The sequence below is a fragment of the Pleurodeles waltl genome, chromosome 3_1 (assembly GCF_031143425.1).
Source record: "Pleurodeles waltl isolate 20211129_DDA chromosome 3_1, aPleWal1.hap1.20221129, whole genome shotgun sequence".
Lineage (NCBI taxonomy): Eukaryota > Metazoa > Chordata > Amphibia > Caudata > Salamandridae > Pleurodeles > Pleurodeles waltl.
Genome location: NC_090440.1, coordinates 233355360 through 233379974, shown reverse-complemented (window position 1 = coordinate 233379974; position 24615 = coordinate 233355360). Strand labels below are relative to the sequence as shown.

Genomic DNA, 24615 nt, shown 5'->3' with positions numbered 1-24615 from the left:
ACTGAAGGTGGTGCTCAGAGAACTGATTTGACCAGGGTTTGATTTACTCTAATAAAGCAGGATACTCACCTTGACACCATACTTCACTTTTCCTGCATAGTGTTTGATGATGAATGCGGGCTCCATCACTGCTGGAAATTCGATATAACCATTTCCCTCGTGCTGCCGTTTAAACTTTTCCAAGAGAGTCTGATTTGTAGCCTGAGGAAAACTGCAACAAATGAAATGGAGACAGGATATTTTAAAACAATTATGTAAAAGTCTAGTGGGATTTAGCCTGGCACTACTCTCTTACCTGGAGCACTGTAGGACATTAGGTTTAATAATCAAGGCTAATGAAATACATGTCAATAAACCCAAAGAAGAAAAGGAACAAGTTACACATCTAGTATGCCCAAAGGTTAGAGGAAAGGGTACAATATCCAAGTAAGCCTTTAAGTAAGCAATATGGGTAGTGTACTGCAGCACGTCTGTTAGAGCAAAGAGAGATAAAAATAGGTTATTGTATCCCATTAAACCCAATCGAGAGAAGAAAGAGATAAAGCTCCAGTAAACACAACAGGAAGACGAACTAGTATGTAGTTCAGTAATCACAATAAGGAGAGATGTGGATTATGTATTGCATAAAGGTAAACGTTGCAGATTAAAGAGTATTGTAAATGATATAGGAGCAATGGCAGCAAGATGGGGTAATTCATCCTTCAAAGCCAAGTGGTAAGAGACAGGCAATGTATTTACAGTAACCTCAGAGAAAGTGGCAATGCCTCCATGATAAACCTAAATGAATGTCAAAGACGTCTTTACTCACTTGTAACACTGACTCTGCAGCTTTGACATTTCTATATAGACACATACCATAAATACTCTGTCACCTTCTGCTTAACTTTTAGCTGCAAACTGTTTGGCGACCTGCTTCCGTGGCAACTCTGGCGAGATCCCAAGGGCACGGACTAGAGACATATAGGGGTGAGGTGTGTGCTGAGGCTGGTGTTCACGGACTTGTTGGTCTCCCCCCCCTGCTTACATGGACTGATGTACTAGCTGTGAGGGGCTTCTGCTGGGGATTCCCTCTAGATGCCCTGGGGCCTCCCTCAATCACCAGCCTGCAACCTGAATAATCATTTTGAAGTTTTAAAAACACACATTGGGTCTGTTCATGTCCTGATGACAAAGTCAGGATCCTACAAAATTGTCTATCACTGAATTTCTTCTTCATAATTTTTTTTAATTGAAGTTTTATGGGTATGCAAGATGGTGAACATTTACCATTAAAAGATACTTTCAGTGTGTTACATGTGAAGAAGAAAAAGTTACTTATCTGCAATAACGATCTTTCTGGTGGCAATTCTATTTACCTGTAATTTCCAGACCTCCAGAATTATCATTAGGCATCATGCTGGATCCGGAAAACTTCAAAGCAACAATGTTGCCTTAAAGGGCGATGGACTTGGTCGGCACCGGAAGGGCCATCAAGTGACATCACAGAGGCCATAACGCACCCGCTCTGATGCATTGACATCAGTTACCCTCTGTTTTTTTCCAAGTCTTCAAGATGAGATAGCAGACTGAAATTGATGAAGAATTTAGAGAACCAGAAAAATACAAGATGGCATCTTATCAACTTTCCCTATGGCACATCTATCAAACAAGGAGGTGGGTGGGTCAGTGAGGAATCTGCAGCCAGACTGAATATCCACCAGGAAAATCATTACCGCAGGTGTTTCCTGATGGATAGGTCTATTTGCGGATTTCTCACCTGTAGAACTGATTTCACAGCAATGCTTTGCCCAGGAGAATGGTTGATGAATAGTTAATCAAGGAAATCCTACAAAACGGACCTGACAAAGTGACTGTCCCTGCCCACTTCTGAACTCAGACAGCAGTATTTTGTAGAGGTATGCAGGGAAGACGACGGTACAGCCTTACAGATTTCTGGAATCGAGAATTCAAAAGCATAAGTGGTCGATTTAGCTCTGGTGGAATCGGCTCTAATTCCTATAGGAGGCTCTTTCTTGGCTAAGGCATAGCAGATCTAGATGCAGAGGATAAGCCAACAAAGCAGAGTCCTCTTCTGTACCGCCTTATCTTTTTCAGTACCACAGTAGCTGGCAAAGAGTTTGTCATCTGACCGGAGCTCGTTGGTACGATCCGAGAAACGATTAACCGTCGCCAAGAATCCAACTGATGCAGCAGTTCCTCCACTTTCGTGAGGTGGGAAGTAAAAAGAAGGAAGAATAATCAATGGGACAAAATGGAAAGGAGTGACCACCTTAGGAAGGAAAGCAGCCCTGCTTCACAACACAAACTTGTCTGGAAAGAAGGTAGTGAAAGGAGAGCGACAGCTAAGGGCCTGTAATTCACTGACCCTTCTAGCAGACGTGATAGCAACCAAAAACACAGTTTTGTAAGTCAACATAAGAAGGGTACAACTCAGAAGGGGATCAAATGGAGTTCTCGTCAAAAAAGTAAAAACCAGATTTAAGTCCCACTGAAGAACCACAAATGGAGTGGGACGATGACTGGTCAGGCCCTTAAGAAAATGCATAACAGGAGACTTAAACTGAGATGGCTCGCCTGGCAGATAGAAGAAAGCAGACAAAGCTGCTAAGTAATCCTTCACAGTGCAGACAGCACATCCTCTCTGAGCAAGGGAAAGTGTAAATTGCAACATTTGAGATAATTTGGCCTGAAGGGAATCAACCCCATTGTCTGTACACCATGCAACAAACGTGCCCCATCTGCTGGAATAAGCTGACTTAGTGAAGGAGCAACACTCAGACAAGATAAATTCAACCTCCTCCACTGGCAGTTGAAAAGATCTCAACTGTCCCAGCTCAATCGCCAAACATGAAGATAGCGGTCTCGGAGACTGAGGTGCAGAATCAGCCCTCCTGATTTGGAGAGAAGGTCCAGCCTGAGTGGAAGGCAAAGCAGGAGTTATGTGGAGAAGCGCAGAAGGTCTGCATAACACACCCTTCTCAGCCAATTAGGTGAAATGAGAATGACAATATTCCTGAGAACATAAGAACCGAAGGGTATTGGGGAGCAGGGAGGACGGGGCATTGCAAAATGCAGCTGAGAGTTCCACCTCGAAGGAAAAGCGTTGTTGCCCCCCCCCACCTAAACCCCCCACCCCCCACCCCCACCCCCCCGGTAACCTCCCAAGGCTGCTCTCAACGAATATTCAACAGAGGGCACAGAACTGTTGTCCCTGCACATTTCCAGAGGAGGCGAATAAGTCCACCTGAGGAGTACCCCACTGGGCAAAGATGTCCTGCATTACCTCCGGCATGAGACACTACTTGTGATCGGCAAAGTAACACCAGCTCAGGCTGTTGGCTTTGAAATTCAAAGACTTTGTTAATTGACTGACAGCGAGGCAGATCCCTTGTCACTGTGCCCAAGACCACAGTCTCAACATCTCCTGGCAAAGGAGGTGAGACCCTACTCTCCCTTGTTTGTTCACATACCACATCTCAGTTGTGTCTGTCAAGATCTGGAAAGTCCCACTCACGATGGAGGAGAGCAAAGCCAAATCGCCTGCAGTTCCAGCAGGCTGATGTGAAGCATCTGCTTATCCGAACAGAGGCCACGACCTTCAGATGAGCTCCCCATCTAGAGTGGAGGCCTCTGCCATTAACACAGTCATGGACAGAGGGTGAGTGAAGGCCATCCCATGAGTAAGGTTTGCCTCGTTACCCCACTAAGCTACTTCAGATGCAGCACTTTGGAAAATCACACTGGAGTCAGAGAGGTCCGCCCCCACTGTTTGCAGAAGTAACACTGCAGGGCCTTTGTAAGCTGATATGCATGTGTGACCAGTAGAATGAAGGAATCTAGCAGACCAAGCAATCGCAGGGCTCTCTAGACTGGGACTTTCGTGCCTTGGTGGAAAAATGGGACCATCTCCTGGCTGTCTCGGATTCTCTGTGGAGGAGGAAAGGTACGGAGGATGGTATCCAGTATTGACCCTATGAACTGGAATCGTTGGGAAGGCCAAAGGTGAGTTTTGGGGTTGTTGATTAAAAATCCCAGGTCTAATAAAGGTGATGTTGTTAACAACAAGTGGTGTGACACCTTGCCTGGTGAGCTGGCTTTGAGGAGCCAGGTGTCCAGGTACAGGAAAACTGGGATACCCGAACGTCTGCGATGGGCAGCTTCCACCATCAGTTTTGTGAAGACACTAGGCGCTGATGTTAACGAAAATGGCAATACCACAAACTGGTACTGTGCAGAACCCACCAAAAATCACAAGTCTTTCCAAAGCAATTGTTGGATTGGGATGTGGAAGTATGCATCCTGCAAGTCAAGTGACACCATCCAGTCTCCAATCTGAAACGTCAGTAGAAACTGAGCTAGAGTCAGCATCTTGGGCTCTTCTTTTTTTAGGAAAAAGTTCAAGCTCCTGAGATCCAGAATCAGATACAGTCTGACACCCTTCTTGGGCAGCAGGAAGTAACATGTCTAACAACCCTGACCTTTTTCCTCCCACAAGACCAACTCCACTGCCCTTATGAGGAGGAGAGCTGCCATCTCCTGCTGAAGAATGGCTAAATGTTCAGGAGGAGGCAGTAGGATAGGGGTGGAACCTGAAGAAAGGGAAGGGTGCAGCCCTTTTCTACGATATGCACGACCCACTGGTTCAAAGTAATGATCTTCCAGGCCGGAAGTCAACAGGAAAGTGTGGACGTAGGGAAACAAACTAGCCTTGCTTTCTTGGTGATGCGGGGTGGAGGATGAGGAGGGGTGTAAAGAAGATTCACAGCCTTTATCTCCACCATGGCCACTGTATTGTTGATGAGGTAATTCTGTGTCTGTTGGAGGGCCTATGCGTACTGCCGAGAGGGAAAGGATGAGGCTTGTCCAATCTTGCTAAAAGATAGGAAGTCCTTAGTCAAGTTGGGAGGTGGAGGGTTATGGGAGCTGAAGGCTTAAAGACCTGCCTGTGGCCTTGAACCGCTCAGCGTTGAGTCGGTCTTGTCCCCAAACAAACAAATGGCTTCAAAGGAGAGATCAATTAGGTTAGCCTGGACGTCTGGAAAAAACTGACGTCCTCAGGCAAGCATGGCATCTAACTGCCATGATGGTAGTCACGGTGTGGGGCGACTGAGTCTGCGGTGTTCAGCTCAGATTTGATGATATGTTTGGTGGCATTCTGGCCATTGGTGATGATTTCCTGAAACTACTTTTTTCAGCAGGAACATGAGAGAAAATCATTTGGCCCATACCCCACAAAGCGTGGTTGTGGCAAGCGAGAAGGCATTTTGGTGTTCTGAGACTTCAAGGTCATACTCAGTGCAGAAAAGGCCTCTAAACGTTTTTTGGAGGGGGATGTAAGGAAGGCACGGCTGATTTGGCCCCCTAACAGGAACCTGGATGACCATGCTCTCTGGCGAAGATGCATGGATAGAAAAAGCTGGATCGTCACGGAAAGAACAATAATGGCAGGCAACACGCCAACTGACCACTGGAGCAGAGGAAGGCTTCTCCCATGTGGCCATGACAGGTTTCATAAATGCATCCCTGAAAGGAACAAGAGATTAAGAAAAGGTTGAGTAGGGCGGCAGTACCTTAGTTAGAACATTGGTCTTTGTTTTTGTTGTTAGGCAAGTGCAGGTCTAACACCTCTGTGGTGTTAAGCATGACTTCATGCAAATATACGATTTCCAGTGTTGTTGCTTCAGTGGGGAAGTCCATATCCTGCTTTGGTGAAATATCTAAACCACTGGCCGAAGACAGGCATTGAAATTCAAGAGGGTCCCGATCTGTGTGACCACTAGAGAAAGACGTCACAGGTTCGGAATTTGTGGCAAATATTTAATGGACGTGTTATCTATAAGCCTCCTCTTCAGTAACCTCTGTGCCTATCTGCAGCAGTGAATGCGGCATTGTCTCTGTTGTGTCTGGGGCCAGAGGAGCAGCGATGGTGGTAGCAGCTGTGGCGTCAACAGCATTGTCTGCGGCACTGAGAAGCGGAGTACCTTGTCAAAGCAATGAAACAAAGGTATTGGAGCTGGAGGTGCGGTACTGAGGATGTGAGCTCAGGCCCGACTGAGCACAGGAAGACATTGAGACCTTCATAAAGTTTTAATACATTGTGTTGAGGAGCACAGCCAGGTCAGATCCTGGAGATGATGACTTCGAAAAAGCTTAAGTCTGGGTTGGTGGCTCGACAGATGGGTGTCAGCTCCAAAGAGTCTGTTAATGGAGGTCTGTCTGGCACAAGATCCACAGAAGGAGCAGGGGTAAAAGGAGGATCCATCGGTGTCCAGATGACAAACTACAGTTCTGAGGATGAAGGTCTTATGGGAGATAGAGAGCAGCAAGGAAACTTACCTATTGAATGCTTTTTCTCCTTCTGTCTTTTCTTTTCAGCTGGAGTTGAAGATGGGAAGCAGGAGCAGTGACGAGAATGCTTCAGGAGTCACTGATCATCCTTCGCTCAGGCCTTAAAGAGCTTGGACTCCTGCTCGTTGACGGCCTTAGGATGCACGTTTAGGCATGAGGAGTAGGTCTTCAAAACCTTGGTCGGACCCCAAGCACCAAAGACATTCAGCATTGGGATTTGTGATGGACATCTGTTCCTCACAAACCCTACAGGCTTGAAACCCAGACTATTAGGAGGAGAAATGGTACTGTGCATTCATTTAAATTTGGTGAGAAAAATTACATCAGAAAATTCTGAATAAATGGTTCTTGTATGGTAAATGCTTGAATTTCACTCACTCTTCTTAGAGATGTGATGGCAATAAAAAATTCAACTTTCCATGTTAAGTGTTGCATTTCACAAGAGTGCATGGGCTCAAAAGGTGGACCCATGAGTCGTGGTAAGACAATGTTGAGGTTCCATGAAGGAACTGGTGGTGTTCGTGGTGGTATAATTCTCTTTAGGCCTTCCATAAATGCTTGTATGACTGGTATCCTAAATAATGAAGTTGAGTGCGTAATTTGCAGGTAGGCTGAAATTGCGGTCAGATGTATCTTTATTGAAGAGAAAGCTAGCTTTGACTTTTGCAATTGTAGTAAGTATCATACTATATCTTTGGCAGATGCGTGTAAGGGTTGAATTTGATTATTATGGCAGTAATAAACAAATCTTTTCCACTTATTTGCATAGCAGTGTCTAGTGGTAGGTTTCCTAGCTTGTCTTATGACCTCCATACATTCTTGTGTGAGCTCTAAGTGTCCGAATTCTAGGATTTCAGGAGCCAAATTGCTAGATTCAGCGATGCTGGATTTGGGTGTCTGATCTGTTGTTTGTGTTGTGTTAACAGATCTGGTCTGTTTGGTAGTTTGACATGAGGTACTACTGAGAGGTCTAGTAGTGTTGTGTACCAAGGTTGTCTTGCCCATGTCGGTGCTATTAGTATGAGTTTGAGTTTGTTTTGACTCAATTTGTTTACTAGATATGGAAGGAGTGGGAGAGGGGGAAAAGCGTAAGCAAATATCCCTGACCAGCTCATCCATAACGCATTGCCCTGAGACTGATCTTGTGGGTACCTGGATGCGAAGTTTTGGCATTTTGAGTTTTCCTTTGTTGCAAATAGATCTATTTGTGGTGTTCCCCACATTTGAAAGTAAGTGTTTAGTATTTGGGGTGAATCTCCCATTCGTGGATCTGTTGGTGATCCCGAGAGAGATTGTCTGCTAACTGGTTCTGAATTCCTGGAATAAATTGTGCTACTAGGCGAATGTGGTTGTGAATCGCCCAATGCCATATTTTCTGTGTTAGGAGACACAACTGTGTCGAGTGTGTGCCTCCCTGTTTGTTTAGGTAATACATTGTTGTCATGTTGTCTGTTTTGACAAGAATGTGTTTGTGGCTTATTATGGGTTGAAATGCTTTGAGCGCTAGATATACCGCTAACAGTTCTAAGTGATTTATGTGAAACTGTTTTTGCTGTATGTCCCATTGTCCTAGGATGCTGTGTTGATTGAGGTGTGCTCCCCACCCTATCATGGAAGCATCTGTTGTTATTACGTATTGTGGCACTGGGTCTTGGAAAGGCCGCCCTTGGTTTAAATTTATACTGTTCCACCATTGAAGCGAGATGTATGTTTGGCGGTCTATCAACACCAGATCTAGAAGCTGACCCTGTGCTTGTGACCATTGTGATGCTAGGCACTGTTGTAAGGGCCGCATGTGCAACCTTGCGTTTGGGACAATGGCTATGCATGAAGACATCATGCCTAGTAGTTTCATCACCAGTTTGACTTGTATCTTTTGATTTGGATACATGGTCTGTATCACATTGTGAAATGTATGAACTCTTTGTGGACTTGGAGTGGCAATCCCTTTTGCTGTGTTGATTGTTGCTCCTAAGTATTGCTGTGTTTGACACAGCAGAAGGTGTGACTTTGTGTAGTTGATTGAGAAACCTAGTTTGTGGAGGATTTCTATGACATATTTTGTGTGTTGTGAACACCGTCTTAGCGTGTTGGTTTTGATTAACCAATCGTCTAGGTACGGGAACACATGTATTTGCTGCCTTCTGATATGTGCAGCTACTACTGCTAAGCATTTTGTAAAAACTCTTGGTGCAGTTGTTATTCCGAATGGCAACACTTTGAATTGGTAATGTATCCCTTGGAATACAAACCTTAGGTACTTTCTGTGTGAAGGATGTATTGGTATATGGAAATATGCATCCTTTAGGTCTAGTGTTGTCATGTAGTCTTGTTGTTTGAGCAGTGGGATTACGTCTTGTAATGTAACCATGTGAAAGTGATCTGATTTGATGTAGGTATTTAATGTTCTGAGATCTAGTATAGGTCTCAGACTCTTGTCTTTTTTGGGTATCAGAAAGTACAGGGAGTAAACTCCTGTGTTTATTTGTTGTTTTGGTACTAACTCTATTGCTTCTTTTTGTAGCAATGCCTGAACTTCTAGTCCTAGAAGATCCATATGTTGTTTTGACATATTGTGTGTTTTCGGTGGGATGTTTGGAGGGAATTTGAGAAATTCTATGCAATAACCATGCTGGATAATTGCTAAGACCCAAGTGTCTGTTGTTATTTCCTCCCAATGTTTGTAAAACCTGGTTAGTCTCCCCCCCACAGGTGTTATGTGTTGGGGATTTGTGACCTTGAAGTCACTGCTTGTTTGGAGGAGTTTTGGGACTTTGGAACTTTCCTCTATTCCTTTGAAATTGTCCCCCTCTATATTGTCCCCGAAAACCTCCCCGCTGATACTGGCTCTGGTAAGTGGGCTTTGTTTGTGAGGTTGTGGCTTCTGTGGTTTGCCCTCGAAACCCTCCTTGAAATTGTGTCTTTCGAAATGTGCCTCTGCTCTGTGGGGAGTAGAGTGCGCCCATGGCTTTGGCCGTGTCAGTGTCTTTCTTAAGTTTTTCGATCGCAGTGTCCACCTCCGGCCCAAACAACTGCTGTCCGTTGAATGGCATATTCAGCACAGCTTGCTGTATCTCTGGTTTAAATCCTGATGTACGCAGCCATGCATGTCTCCTTATTGTTACTGCTGTGTTGACAGTTCTAGCAGCTGTGTCTGCAGCATCCATTGCTGACCGTATCTGATTATTGGAGATACCCTGTCCTTCTGCTACTACTTGCTGTGCTCTTTTTTGGAACTCCTTGGGTAAATGTTCAATAAGGTGTTGCATCTCATCCCAATGGGCCCTATCATATCTGGCTAGCAAAGCTTGCGAATTTGCAATACGCCACTGGTTTGCTGCCTGTGCCGCCACCCTTTTGCCTGCAGCATCGAATTTTCGACTTTCTTTATCTGGAGGTGGTGCATCTCCTGAAGTATGAGAGTTGGCTCTTTTGCGCGCTGCTCCCACTACAACAGAGTCTGGTGTTAGCTGTTGTGTAATGTACACTGGGTCTGTTGGTGGCGGTTTATATTTTTTATCTACTCTTGGAGTAATGGCTCTCCCTTTAACAGGCTCCTCAAACACTTGTTTGGAGTGTTTTAGCATTCCGGGTAGCATAGGAAGACTCTAATATTGGCTGTGTGTGGACGACAGTGTATTAAAAAGAAAGTCGTCTTCAATGGGCTCTGAATGAAGGCTGACATTATGAAATGCTGCTGCTCTTGACACCACCTGTGCGTAGCCTGTACTATCCTCTGGTGGCGATGGTTTAGCTGGATAGCATTCTGGACTATTATCTGACACTGGTGCGTCATAAAGGTCCCATGCGTCAGGGTCATCTTGACTCATTCCTGTATGAGTTGGGGATTGCATCATTGGTGGAGTGGCTACCGGTGATGGTTGCGGAGAGTGATGTGGGGATGGTGGCGGTGTTACTTGTTTAGCCACCTTTGCGTGTGGCTGTTTGTCCTTGTCTTGGAAGACAAGCTTGCGTTTCATTTTGACTGGAGGAAGAGTGCTGATCTTCCCTGTATCTTTTTGAATAAAGAGCCGTCTTTGTGTGTGATCTGGCTCTATTGCCTGTAATTCCTGTCCAAATCTATGTGTCTTCATTTGTGTGGACAGTCCTTGTTCCTCAGTGTAGGAACTTGTTTTCGGTTCCGAGGCCGGATATTTCGGTACCGAAACCTTTTCGGCTGCTTTTTTCGGCTCCGACAAAACCTTTTTTACTTTCGGCGTCGTGCTCTCTCGGTGCCGACCCGTTTTGGTGCCGCTGGCTCGGTGCCGAATCTTCTCTGAGCCACTATCTCGGGCCCGAGATTGCTGTGTGCCGGTATCTCGACCGGAGTCGGATGACTTCGACACCAGCTCGCCCTTTTTCGGTGCCGATGAACGGTCACCTACTTTTCGGGTTAAGCCATGGCCTGTTGGCGGTGGCGTCCCCTGGGCTTTAGCGCTTTTCTCGTGAGTTCTTGGTTTCGACGTCTTACTCACGGTTTTAGGTGTTTCCTCGGGATCGATCTCCTCAGAGTCCGACTCCTGGGTGGAGAATGTTTCTTCCTCCTCCTCGAAACGCTCTTGTCCTGTCGGCGCCATTTGCAGTCTTCTTGCTCTTCGGTCCCTGAGTGTCTTCCTGGACCGAAAGGCTCGACAGGCCTCACAAGTATCCTCCTTGTGTTCTGGTGACAAACACAAGTTACAGACCAGATGTTGATCTGTATATGGATACTTGTTATGGCATTTTGGACAGAAGCGGAATGGGGTCCGTTCCATCAGCCTTGAAGAGACACGTGGCCGGGCCGACTAGGCCCCGACGGGGATGGAAAAAAAAACCAAAGGGCCACCGGAGCTCTTCTTAATTCGGTGTCGATCTGTTGTAACTAACCCGATACCGAACGCAAACAATACCGACAATTTTTCTGAGATTCTAACTAACTTTCCGACCCGAAACACGAAGCGAAAAGGAACACGTCCGAACCCGATGGCGGAAAAAAACCAATCTAAGATGGAGTCGACGCCCATGCGCAATGGAGTCGAAATGGGAGGAGTCCCTCGGTCTCGTGACTCGAAAAAAGACTTCTTCGAAGAAAAACAACTTGTAACACTCCGAGCCCAACACCAGATGACAGGATGTGCACAGCATGTGTATCTGCAGCTACACATGCCATCGAACATATATATACACACATATTGTCATAGAACATACATATATAACCAGAATCACTGAAGAAAAAAGATCATGCAGGAGAGATACAACCCTAGATAAGCATTAAACATGATAAAAGAACAGCACCTTGACCAGAAAATTAAGAAATATCACAACCTCACAGGAAGAAACAATGCTATACAATGTGCGCAAAGAATACTAGGCTGGCGGGAATAAAGGAATACAACAGCTCACCATTACTGGAATAGATGTCGTAAAACCGCTTGTCCTACCGCCACATCACCCTGCTGAGTTTCTTCTAAACAATAATGTTTCACAAATGTATGCGTTGACTTCCAAGTGGCTGCCCTGCAGATGTCCTGGATGGGCACTCCTGCAAAAAGTGCTGTGGATGCAGCCATTTCCCTTGCTGAATGCGCACGCGCTGGATTCTGTAAAGGTTTTCCTGCTGCTGTATGACAACAGTTAATCACAGAGGCTATCCACCTTGCAATCCCCTGCTTGGACAATGCTTGGCCTTTACGCAGAGCACTAAATGGCCCAAAAAGCTGGTTTGATTGTCTAAATTGCTTAGTTCTATCAAGATAAACTTTTAGGCACCTCTGAGCGTCCGATGAATGCAGAGCTTTTCCGCTGGCGTTGATGGATTTAGGAAATATGACTTCAGTACCACCAGCTGGTTAGTATGGAAATCCGAAGGGACTTTAAGTATAAATTTTGAGTTTGTCTGTAAAATTACCTTGTCTCTCTTGAACTGCAAGAAAGGGTCTTGGATAGTGAATGCTTGAATCTCGCTCACTCTTCTGGCTGAGGTAAGAGTGAGAAGGAGAGAGACCTTCCAGGATAGAAATTTCAAATCTGCCTTGTGAATTGGCTCAAATGGCACTTTCATTAATTGAGACTAGACCAAATTAAGGTGTTACAATGGAGAAGGAGGCCTGACTGGAGGGAAAGACCTGAACAGTCCCTTAAAAAATAGCTTTATGACCCTTGCGGACCACAAAGGAGGTACGTTATCTGCACGCCTATAGCGGGAAATCACTGCTAAGTGGACTTTAATCGAGGAAATAGCCAAACCCAATCTAGCCAGAAGGAGAAGATATGGCAGTATTTGCTCTGGCGTTGAATAGAAATGATGCACCTGAGCTTGTGTACACCATGTGCAAAACCTTCTCCACTTCAGACGATAACATTTGCTGGTACTCTCAGCTGCAGCCCTGGCGAGGATGATTCTACAATCCGAAGGTGTATCTAGATGCGCAAACTCATGGTGTTCAGGAGCCAGGCTGTCAAGCGAAGTGAAGCCGGATCAGGGTGGAGAATTTGGCCCTTGCTCATTGTTAGCAGGGATAGCATCACTGGTAGAGGGATGCTGTGGTTCTGAGAGAGGAGAAGGAGTTCTGTATACCAAAATTGGCGAGGCCATGCCGAAGCAATCAGAAGAAGCTTGCAGCATTCGCTCTTGATCTTCGCCAGAACCCTCGGTATTAGAGGAATGGGAGGAAAAGCGTAAGGATAATTTCCTGACCATACCATGGAAAACGCATTCCCCTAAGAGTCCCGATGGTGATCCCGACTTGCAAAGAATCAGCATTTTGCATTCTGCGGGGTGGCGAAGAGATCCAGGTTTGGTTTTCCCCATAGGGAGAAGACCTGATCCAGCACTCCTAGATCCAGCTCCCATTCATGGTTGGACGATCAAGACCTGCTCAGAGAATCCGCTATGATGTTCTGTACACCTGGGACATGTTCTGCTCGAAGGTTTATCTGCTGGCTGATAGACCATTCCCAAATGCGCTGAGATTCTCTCAATAAGAGCAGAGATCTGATTCCGCCCTGTTTGTTGATAGAATGCATTGTTGTAGTGTTGTCCGTCCGAATGAGTGTGATGAACCTTTTATTTTTGGAAGAAAAGCACAAATTGCTAATCGCACCACTTTCAATTCGAGGCAATTGATGTGAAAAACCTTCTGATGTGGTTTCCACTTGCCCCTGACTCGTAGGTGCTGAAGGAAGCCCCAACCCTCGAGCGAAGCGTCTGTAGTAATTACCCATGAAGCTTGTTGGAGGAGAAAAGAAAGTCCCATTGATAAGTGAGACTCCTGAGTCCACCAAGTTAGAGGTGATATCATGGGCTTCGTTATTCCGATTACATCGTCGAAAGACCCCCTGGACTGCGTCCACTGACGGTCTAGCTGCTCCTGTAGGGGCCTCATTCTGAGACCACAGAATGGTACCAGTGGAATGCAGTAGGACATCATCCCCAACAGGGACTTGAAGAGGCGAACTGAAAAATACTTTCTTTTTCGTAAGCGGCTCATGAGGGATATGAGCTTTCTCCGTCTCACCTCTGTAGGAGTTGCATTGTTGGTGGAAGTGTCCAATATCGCCACTAAAAATGTTCTCCTTCTTAAGGGCTAGAAGGCTGACTTGTCGCGGTTGACTGTTAATCCTAGGTTCGTGAACAGCTTGATGCAGGCGAATGTGGACTTCAGTGCCTGAGACCTGGACTTGGCCTTGACCAGCCAATCGTCCAGATACGGGAAGACTTGATGGTTCTGCCTTCTGAGGAAAGCTGCTACTGGAGCCAAGCATTTGGTAAAGATTCTGGGGGCCGATTTCAGACCGAAGGGTAACACTTTGAACTGGATATGGTCTCCGGCTACTACAAATCTGAGGTATTTCCTGTGGGATGGGTGTATAGGGATATGGAAATATGCGTCCTGCAAATCAAGGGTGGACATGTTCTCTTCCGGGCTGAGATGGGACAGGATGTCTGTTAGGGTGATCATACGGAATGATGTTTCTTGAGATAAGTATTGAGATCCCAGAGGTGGTCTAGGACTGGGTGCCAACTCTTACACTTCTTTCGAACCAGAAAGAACTGAGAGTAGAATCCCTTTCTTTTGTCCTGATGTTGAACTCTCTTGAGGAGCATCAACTCGACTTCCTGCTTGAGTAAGTGCAAGTGCTTTACCCTTCGAGGGAGGGGAGGTCTTTGAGGAGGGTACTGTAAGAATTCCAAAGTATGGCCAAATTGAATGAGATTTAAGTCCCATTGGTCTGATGTTATCTTTTGCCAAAAGTGAAAGTAAAGAGAAATCCTTCCACCTAGTTTTGAATCTAAGGGAAGGTTCGCAGCCGGAGACACCAGAAAGTCATTGTCTGCTTCCTGTGTCCTTCGCTTTCCTTCCAGCTTTTCCTCTCTGCGAAGGTCTCGAATAAGCCACTTGCGGAGGCAGTCTCTACTGGAACTGGGAACGAAAGGACTGAGAAGCCGCAGAGACACAGGGGTACCTATATTGTTGGAAGCCTCCTCTATATGATAACTACACCCGACCTCTAACTCCCTGAAAGAGCTCTCTTTTAAACTGCAGCGTGCCAAGGGAGCTGGCTGTATAAGTATCCGTTTTTATTGACTGAAGCGCATCATCAATGTGCTACCCGAACAGGGCTTCACCATCAAAAAGGAAGGTCCAGAATTTTGTTTTGAACCTCAGGCCTAAACAGAGTCGCCCAGAGCCAACCCTGCCTTCTTAGAACTGCGGCTCCTGCCATCTGCTGGAAAGCCGTGGTGGCGATATCTATCGCACAGTCTATAACTTCAGCAGAAGACCTCTCGCCCTCATGCAAGACTTTCTTGGCTCCCAACTTAGAGTCCTCTGGCAGCTCCTCAAGGTAGGGAGCAATGTCCGCCCATTGGTGTCTATGATATCTGCCTATGATAGCCAAAGAATTAGAAGCTCTTATCATAAGCGAAGCCATCAAAGAAAAACGCTTCCCAATATTATCGAGCCTTCTACCCTCCTTGTCCGGTGGAGTAGATATTGGCGCTGAAGGGTTTCTGGATCTACGTTGTGCGCTTGGGCGATGACTGAGTCCGGTTTAGGATGGTTCGTGAGGCAGGCCGGAGAGCCTTCCGGGGCCTTATATTTCTTGTCAAGGCGAGGCAGAACCGGGGTGACGGTCACCGGGTTCTTCATTACCTTGATGTCCTCATCCCGAATATAGTCCACAATTGGCACAGACTTTACACTTTTTTGAAATGGCTCTTTGAAATCATACAGGAAACAGTCCATCTGCTTCGTGGGCATGGGCAGCTCAAACCTCTTTGCAGCTCTTTCCAACAAGTTGTGAAAACCCCTATGTCACAAGGAGGGGAATCCACTGGAACCAGGGAGGGCGAGGACGGGGTAGGAATCTGATAATCATCCCACTCTGTTATGGCATCCGGCAATTCCCCCAACTCTGTCATCGTCAGATGAAGACAGATCTTGTGTTGGGTTTGAAACTGGCATCTGTGGTGGAACATGCAATGGCTGGACCCACGGATGAACCGGAGTAGAAAGAAGAGTCACAGAGGGTGGCATAGAAGGATGCTGTACTTCCGAGCCAACTGTCTGAAACTGCCTTCTATAGTCATCCAAAATCAGCTGTAAGTCAGCTATGAGTGATCCAGATTAAGAAACCATCTGCTCCTGATAGGGATACTGCTGTGGTTGGGAATAAAATCAGTGTGGATCATGCTGTATGTCCTCCTCTAGATCCTGGCACTTGACATGTGATTCTGATGGGCTATGGGCAATCCTAAACGGGCCCTCGTCTTCCAAATCTTCCTGTTCCAAAAGATGTGTAGGTACCAACGCTGACACCCTACTTGGAGATGTAACCAGTGGTGAAAGTAAGTCAGACTTCTTATGTCTTTTAACTATCGTCGACATCATCATCGTCGAAGGCAGCGTCGACGGGATCGCCAATGGAGACAGCACTGACGACGGAGAAAGTCTTGTCGACAAGGAGGCCGATGACGGTAGCACCATCGTCCACGGTCTCACCGGCAGCATCGTCGATGGAGGAGAGGCGATTGGTATACTGATCGTCGACGAAGTGACTGCAAATGCCATCGACAAGGACGTCGTCGATATGAACATCATTGAAGAGGAAGCAGCCGTAGAGACTTGTCATAGTCAACGACGAGGCTGAAAAAACACCTTTCAACACTGTCGTCGACGATGCTGTCATCGACGGTGTCGTTGTCACAGATTTTCCAGTTGGCTTCTTAAAGACATGTTTTACCACAGGAGGTGGCATTAGAGGCTCGGAAAAGGCTCTTTTGCTGCGTTTTGAGGAGACAGAACCTTCCCTAGAGTGTCTTTTAGATGAAACAGAACTCCTGTGTGGAGAAATGGAAGGGCTGCCAGCTTTAGAAGACAACTGTTTAATCTTTTTATGAGCTTTTCTAGGTGGATCCTCAGAATGGTGAGCTTGAGGAGATCTGCCTCTTTTTTGTAACTTTCTTGATGAGGAGGAGGACTCCTCACTGTCAAAACCAGACACTGGGATTGATCTGGATTTCAACTTCTGGAGCCAAATCAGTAGCCTACCCTCTCTGTCCTTGAGGGTTTTGTTAGAAAAGGTTCTGCATACCTTGCAGTCTTTGGCTACATGGTCAGGATAGAGGCAATAAATACAGTCTTTGTGTGGGTCTTCAAAGTGAAGTCTTTTCTTCCCACAGGTTTTGTAGGCTCTAAAAAAGACTTTTCTTTTCCTTATCTGACATGTCGAATTTTGACACGATACAATTCCTTTAGGCTAAGTAAGAAGACCTTACTTGCTGAAGAAATCCACTTTCTTTGAAGAAAAAACAGAAGGGATAGACTTCTTTGGAGATTTGACTGAGCAGAGCTCAATGGAGACTCCCTAGCACGACGTGCGGTAGAAAATCTGAGGGAATGTAGCTTCTCACAGGAGGGTTCTAGAAGGAGGGGAAGCCCGATTAGCTGGGACTTGCTTTGGTTCTTTTTTACTCATAGAGACAAAGATAGGATACTAAAGTGAAAGCCTTTGGGCCTTTTTTCATTGCAGTAGTTTCTATATTGCTGTTTTGATGTACTAGGGGCTCCCATTTTGATGACGGGGAAGGATTCAAGCATGTGAATCCATGAAAGTTCCAATACTGGAGTAATTGAAAAAGCTCATGTCCCACTACCAACCACAGGTCACACGGCAGGACTGTGGTGGGGTGGGGAGAGAGGAGTACATGGAAATAGGCATCCTGCAGGTCCAACATCACCATCCAGTCTACTGTGTTGAGAGGGCACAGAATTAAAATAGGATGCAGGCCTCCATCGTTCTTGCGCACCTGAAATTAGTGGGAATAACAACCATGTCCTACTTCTGGCGCTGGCACCATCTCGACAGGTGCTTTGACCAAAAGGCTTGCACTTATTGCTGCAAAATGGAAAAATGGTCCTCCATCACCGGCTGGAGATGGTGGGGGTGGGTTACTGGAAGGTGCGGAAGAGAAGGGTAGGACATATCCCCTGTGAACTGTCTAAAGAACCCACCTATCCAAATCTATTGCCTGCCAACCCAGGATTTATCAGCCTATAGGATGCAAAACCTGTAGTTTTTGGGGATGACATTCCGTGTACACCGAAGAAACATTTTGAGGTAAATTTCAGAGACACAAAGGGAGCTCTGGATGCAAGCCCAGTGGCATGGGAAAAAAAAAAAGGACGGACATCAGCGTGCAGGGGTGGCACCTATATAGGCTCCGGGCATTACTTCCGGAATGGCATCAGTGTGGGACCTTACGGAGTGCTGAGGTACTACTGAAACATTTTAAGATCCAGTCTTACACCTGTGGAATATTCAAAAGGATGGGGAATCAGTGACTGGACGTTTACAGCAGAAAATAGAAGGCAGCCCACTTTACCGATCAGAAGATAGCTACTCTATCATAACGCATGGACTATACTTTTTTCTCTGACACTGTACAGCACTCTGTTGCCTTTTGGCTATATTTATGCTATACCTACAAGCCTGGGTTTGTACAGAGACATGTAGACTTTCTATTTTGTGTACAGATCTATTTTGAAGTTAAATAGAATCACTGAGGAATTAACTTACAGATCGTATGTGATGACCCATTCGTGACTTTCAGAGATGATTTTGCTTAATTCATCATTCTGCTCCTTTTCTACCCAGGCAAAGTGAACACCTGACATACTGTTATGAGGTATCAGCCAGTGCCATGTTGTTTGTGCTAACACAAAGGATGGCCCACAGACTTGCTCTGTTAAAAGTACTGGTCTGTGATTAAGCTAAAAAGTTTTAATAATACCATGCAGAAGGGAGAGAACAGTGTGTCGTAGAACTCTCGTCATGGGGATGATACTGCTGGATACAGGCAGCGTACCACCGCTTGAGGGGGACTGAGTCAATCCCACACCGCTTGGTAGCTGTTGGTCTCACCCTTTCAGCCAGCTAGCAGCACCTCACTCAAACCTAGAAAGCAAAGGTGATTTGTGGTAGCCTGACGCATGACACTCAGTAACTCCTCAGAGAAGTCATGATTGGCACATCTTACCCCTTTCTCTCATCAGCTCAAGTCTCACACACACACTTCGGCAGAAAAAGAGATGCATTTATTGAAAAGATTGCAATCTATGATGAAATACAGGGGCTGCAATTATTAAGTATATCAGACAGAGCACAATCAGGATTCTTGCCACTAACTTCTAAGCGAGAGCATAGTGGTGACAGCCCAAATCTGCCCGTACGTAGTCCATGGAAGGAACCCCCCCTTTACCTGAAAACAGGGTTCTGCCCGCCATCTCCTTGGTAGGTTGCAGAGACAGGGCCGAGGTCAGCAAAGTAGCAGTGAAGTGGTATGGATGGATCTCCTGGCTGGAATTACCTCTCTGACCTTCTTTGCACCGTATGATGTTTTTGTAATAAAACATGTTTTTGATCTGAGAAATAGGCCTGATGTGATCATGTGTCTAAGTACTTGGCTGTCGGGCAGCAATACTAGAAAGTCTATCATGTACCGCACCTTGGAAAGCCTTGGACAGAGGTACATGGTGAAATGTCATGCATTAAGAACAATAACAACACTTTTGCAGAATAACAGCTGATTAGGAAAAATAAAACATCCCCACTAAAAGCTGGCAGTGCTAAAATGAAATAAGATGAATAGATGAAAATAGAGCATGCATCTAGGTAACAGGGCAGAAGACAAAGCCAAAACATGTGGGCCCAAGCAAGAATCTAAAATGAACACACAACAGGTTGGAATACAGGTGAATGCATTATCTATGATGAGCTGGAACGCTTTCAATTTCTAAAAAGCAATTCATAATTTATTTTTGCTTACTAATTTATTTGTGAAAATGCAAAAGAAATACATTATATAAAATTCTAAAATGTCTGCCACCTATGAAAGTTTGAAAGCAGGTGTGCGGAAATGTACTGTATTATATGGTATGGTTGTGCGGCCTCACAATGTAACAAACTTGCCAACCCTTTAGGGCCAGTAGGTTTTGTTTGTTAAATCTTTAGCTCAATATGGGTAGATGTGGTGCAGAGCAGTCAAGATTACATGAAAGGGCACGTGGAAAGAATTTAGACAGCACCAAAACACTGGGGACGCCTCTCTCAGATGCTGCTTGGAGGTGTTGTTGTGTGCATAACAGAGCCCTTTCCCCAAATTATAGATTGCGGTTGATTCATTTTAAATTTCTACAACAGGTTTACTATATGTCAATTCAGTTGCATCGCATGGGACTGCACAGTGACCCCCTATTGTCGAAGATGCTCGGCCATGAACGCAGACTTCTTGCCCTGGTGTGTATAACTTCTGGCAAGAAGTGTTTGGTGTGGTGGATGAAGTAGCTGGCACTGCGATTCCTAGCAGACCTTTGGTGGCTACTTTGGGTTTCGTGAAGAACATCCCGTCGGGCGTTCCAATACTGGTTGGAATGATGCTTCTCCTGGCCAGGAGCAGAATAACCATGAGATCGGGCCGCAGGGGTGTCTCTTGCAAAGCAGACTGGCTGCGGGACACTACATATTGCCAGGAACAGCTCCAATTGTATGGGGATATGATGCCACTGTGGACGCGTACCCCAGGCATATGGGCACCCCTGATTAATTATTTACAGACACAGGGGACTACTATAGATGAGTAAGGGATGGTGCACATGTATGACCATATCATGGAGATAGAGGATAACATGTCAGATGTGTAATGGTGTCATAACTGGATGAACACTATCTGAGCGTCCCATGCTCGTCAACGCGGGTGTCCTTTTCTTTCTTGTCACCTACATCATTAACCAGACATGATTATTCCTGGTATGACATAATATACTGCTATGACAGCTTAGGCACCGAAGCCTAATCATGGAATGATGGGGGTGGAATAGTTTGTTATAATATGATGAGCCTTGCAGAAATGATTTTGTGATGCCCCTCAGTGCTGGCATATGGTTGATTAGTCTGGAGAATGTCTTTGGTATTGTACCATGCATATTTTCTGTTCTGTGTTACAGAAAATTCAATAAATAAATACATATATTTAAAAACCAGAACAAAACATTTGAAGAAGGAAAACACAAGACTTTCAAGAAATCCAACAACAATTTGTAAGAATTGATTATATTTTAATGTACTTTTAGACACCAAATTGAAAAAAAGATCTACCAGAGGGTTCTGGAGATACAGAATTTATAAGGTAAAGTAAATATGCACTTTTTACTTAACTGCAAACAAGCATTGGTAAATTCAACACATTTTGACACAAATGTTTTGGGGGAAAATGTTTAATTATCATGCAGTTACTTCTAGTCACTTTAGGCGACCAACTCTGGTAGGGAGCCAGTGAGAGGGACAAGCAAGGTCCAAAGAAAAAGTTATCTCAGAGGAGGAAGCAGTCTTCAGTTAGTTCCAGGGACTTTTATCTACTTGCTATAGATTTCTCTGGCAGTGGTCCTGATGCAATGGATACAGAATGCTGAAGATGCTCACGGATAGTAGCCAATATCCTACTAGGTTATATCCCTTCTGATGCCCATTTCCTGTGTAGTGTGGTATCTGGCTATCCCAGAATTCACCATTCTGCCCACGCTTAACATGGCAGAACCCCTTTTCTTAGAGTGCAGAGCTCTCTAGCCCAACCCAGAGGTGTGGCTCCATGTCAGTGAAAAAACAATTTGACAACTGCCTTCCCCTCTCCTTTCTGAGTGTCAGTTTGTCTACATAATCAATACACAGCCCCTCTCCCAAGTGTTCACCATTAACCCTACAAAGGCGGCTTCTCCTTTGAAGTTCGCTGTAAGAAGCTGGCCTGGTGTGTGGTTGGTACCTAAGGTACTTACACCTTTATACCAGGTCCAGGTATCCCCCATTGTAGGCAGTGTCCAGAAGTCAGGCTCTCTAAAGGTAGCTGTGGATGAGCAGCCAAGGGTTATCTAGGAGACATGCAAAGCTCATTCAATCCCACTGTAGGGACACAGCATTTACATACATGAAATAAAACACTCATTCACAATACCAAAAAGTACTAGAGGGGCAACCCTCCAATAGGAGGTAAGTAACACACCAAATATATACACTAGTTACCAGAAATAGGCATAGGAAGTCATAGAAAATAGTGCAATTGCCATTAGACAATAGGGACCCCGGGGGAGCCCAAACTGTATAAAATGGAATGCAAACAGAGGACCCCCACCTAGGTAAGTGGAATGTGTAGAGGGGAGCTGGGAGTACTAGAAAACCTCAAAGGTAAGTACCACTGTGCCCCCTAGCGACCAGGACAAAAGGAGTAAGTTAGTGAATTTTTCCCAAACCACCCAAAAGTAGGGAAAAGAAGAAAATGCAACACCCAGATAAGACTGCAAGAAACCAGAGGTGGATTGCTGAAGAGGAAGACCTGTGGAAGAAGGGGACCAAGTCCAGAAATCACAGAAGAGTCCAGGAGTAGAAGCTACTACCCACCCGACTGTGGATGCAGGAGTTGGTCGACAGTGATGTGAAGGAGGTCAGCACTGCAGCCCTGGACTCTGTGAAGAGTTCCTGAGGGATGCAGACGACGTGCTACCCTGGAAGAAGAATTGCAGTTGGGTGCTGGTGCAGGAATTCCACCAACAAGCCTTAGCAAGGGCAAACGTCACGGCTGGCGAAAAGTGGAGCTGCTGGGGCCCAGCAAGGTCCAGGAGGACTCAACCTAGGAGGGGGAGTCAGATGGGACCCTCAGCGACACAGAGAGCCTGCAGGAGCAAAGGCAGCACCCACAGGAGTCTCACAGGATGGGGACACAGGAGTCGCAGAAGAGCCCATGCAGCACGATTGAAGGGTCCCACGCCACAGGAGAACCACGCAGAGTGCTGTGCGTCGCAGGAAGGAGTGTTGGGGGCTGTAGCTGAAAGATCCCTTGGAGGAGATGCAAATAAGCCTTGGCATCTGCAAGAGACGCGGTGTACAGGGGTAATGTCCTGCATGGGAAGGCAAGGGCTTACCTTCACCAAAGTTGGACAGTTGGCAAAGAGAACCAAGAGATCTACTCCAGACCATCACCCGTGATGCAGCATCCAAGCAGCTCAGGATGAGAGGAGATCCACGCAGCCGGTCATCATTGCATTAGGTGCCTGCGGATGCAGGGGTGTGACTCCTTCACTCCAAGGGAGTGCAGGCTGAAGACTTGCTGCCCTTAGAGGATGCACAGCCGGGAAATGTTGCAGAAGCTGGAAGGAGCCATTGAAACAATGCTACAAGAAGAGTCTTCTTTGTGGATGCAGATTGTCGGTTCCTGGAGGGTCCAGCCGCGGTTCCAGTGGCTAGAAGTCAAAGTAAGGTTGCAGAGGAGTCCTGCTGGAATCTTGCAAGCCGAATCTGAGGACCCACCTAAGAAAGAGACCCTAAATAGCCCTGAAAGAGGGGTTGGTCACCTAGCCAGGTGACTACTTATGAAGAGGGGGCTCTGACGTCACCTGTCTGGCCACTCAGATGCTCCCAGAGTTCCCTGCCAACCTTGGATTCAAGATGGCAGAAACCAGAGACCCTCTGGAGGAGTTCTGGGCACCACCCCTGGGGTGGTGATGGGCAGGGGAGTGGTCACTCCCCTTTCCAATATCCATTTTCATGCCAGAGCAGGGACTGGAGTTTCCTGCACTGATGCAGACTGGTTTATGCACGGAGGGCACAAAATGTACCCTTCAAAGAATACCAGTGGCTTGGGGAGGCTACCCCTCCCAAGCCATGTAACACCTATTTCCAAAGGGAAAGGGTGTTATCCCCCTCTCCCAAAGGAAATCCTTTGTTCTGCTTTACTGGGCTTGAGCTGTTCAAGCAGCAGGAGGGCAAAAACCTGTCAGAGGGGTGGCAGCAGCCTGGGCTGCCTGGAAAACCCTGGAAGGCTGGTAGGAGCAATGGCAACAGTATTGGGGTATGATTCCAACATGTACCAAACATGCCTAGGTTCTGAGTTACCATTATGTAGCTGGACATAGGTAATGACCTATGTCCAGTACACGCATAAAATAGCGTCCCCGCACTCACGAAGCCCATGAAAATGGCCCTGAAGTTCGTGGAGGCACCTCTGCTAGCGCAGGGGTGCCCTCACACACGAGTACTTGCACCCTGCCCTCTGGCCTGTCATAGGGGTGACTTGCAGTGACCTGGTGCAGTGAACCGTAGTGAAAAAGGGTGCATTCACCCTTTCACGCAGGCTGCAATGGCAAGCCTGCAGAACACTGTGCATGGGCTCCCCATGGGTGGCATAATACATGCTGCAGCCCATGGGGATCCCATGGTATCCCAATGCCCTGGGGTACCTGTGTACCATATACTAGGGACTTACAGGGGGATACCAGTATGCCAAATATGGGTTGAAAGTGGTACAAGTTACCAAGTTAGAAGGGAGAGAGCTTAATCACTGGGGTCCTGGTTAGCAGGATCCCAGTGTACACACAAAAATACCCTGACAACAGGCAGAAAATGAGGGTAACCATGCCAAGAAAGGGGGTACTTTCCTACACTTGCCTTTTGGGCACCCATCCATGCTGCTTCCTGCCAGGGGCAGGTAAGACTACTCTCCTGTGCAGCCTTCTATTGTCTGCTTTCCTTTCCTCTGAGTCATTTACACGTCTCTCCAGGAGGACAGAAACCAGCCTCAAGGAAAACTCCTTGTGCATATGTGGCCGGCATAGGGGATTTAGGGCAACAAAGTGTCAACTATGTAAAAGTTGTGAACTACAACAAGTTACAATAATTCAGATTTAGGTATCAAGCTAGGCTTAATGCAATTAATTATTTGATACCTCACAGCATCAACTT

The 24615-nt window shown here is 46.2% G+C and overlaps 1 protein-coding gene across 7 annotated transcripts in view; it reads right to left on the bottom strand.

The window, feature by feature from the left end:
• The window catches only part of MYO9A (myosin IXA), a 1132274-nt gene that overhangs the window by 615172 nt on the left and 492487 nt on the right, over positions 1 to 24615 (bottom strand). For all 7 annotated transcript variants that reach the window (XM_069222286.1, XM_069222289.1, XM_069222284.1 and 4 more), the window contains one exon: positions 70 to 211. In XM_069222286.1, coding sequence (XP_069078387.1) covers positions 70 to 211 — 142 coding nt within the window. The remainder of the gene's footprint in view (positions 1 to 69; positions 212 to 24615) is intronic.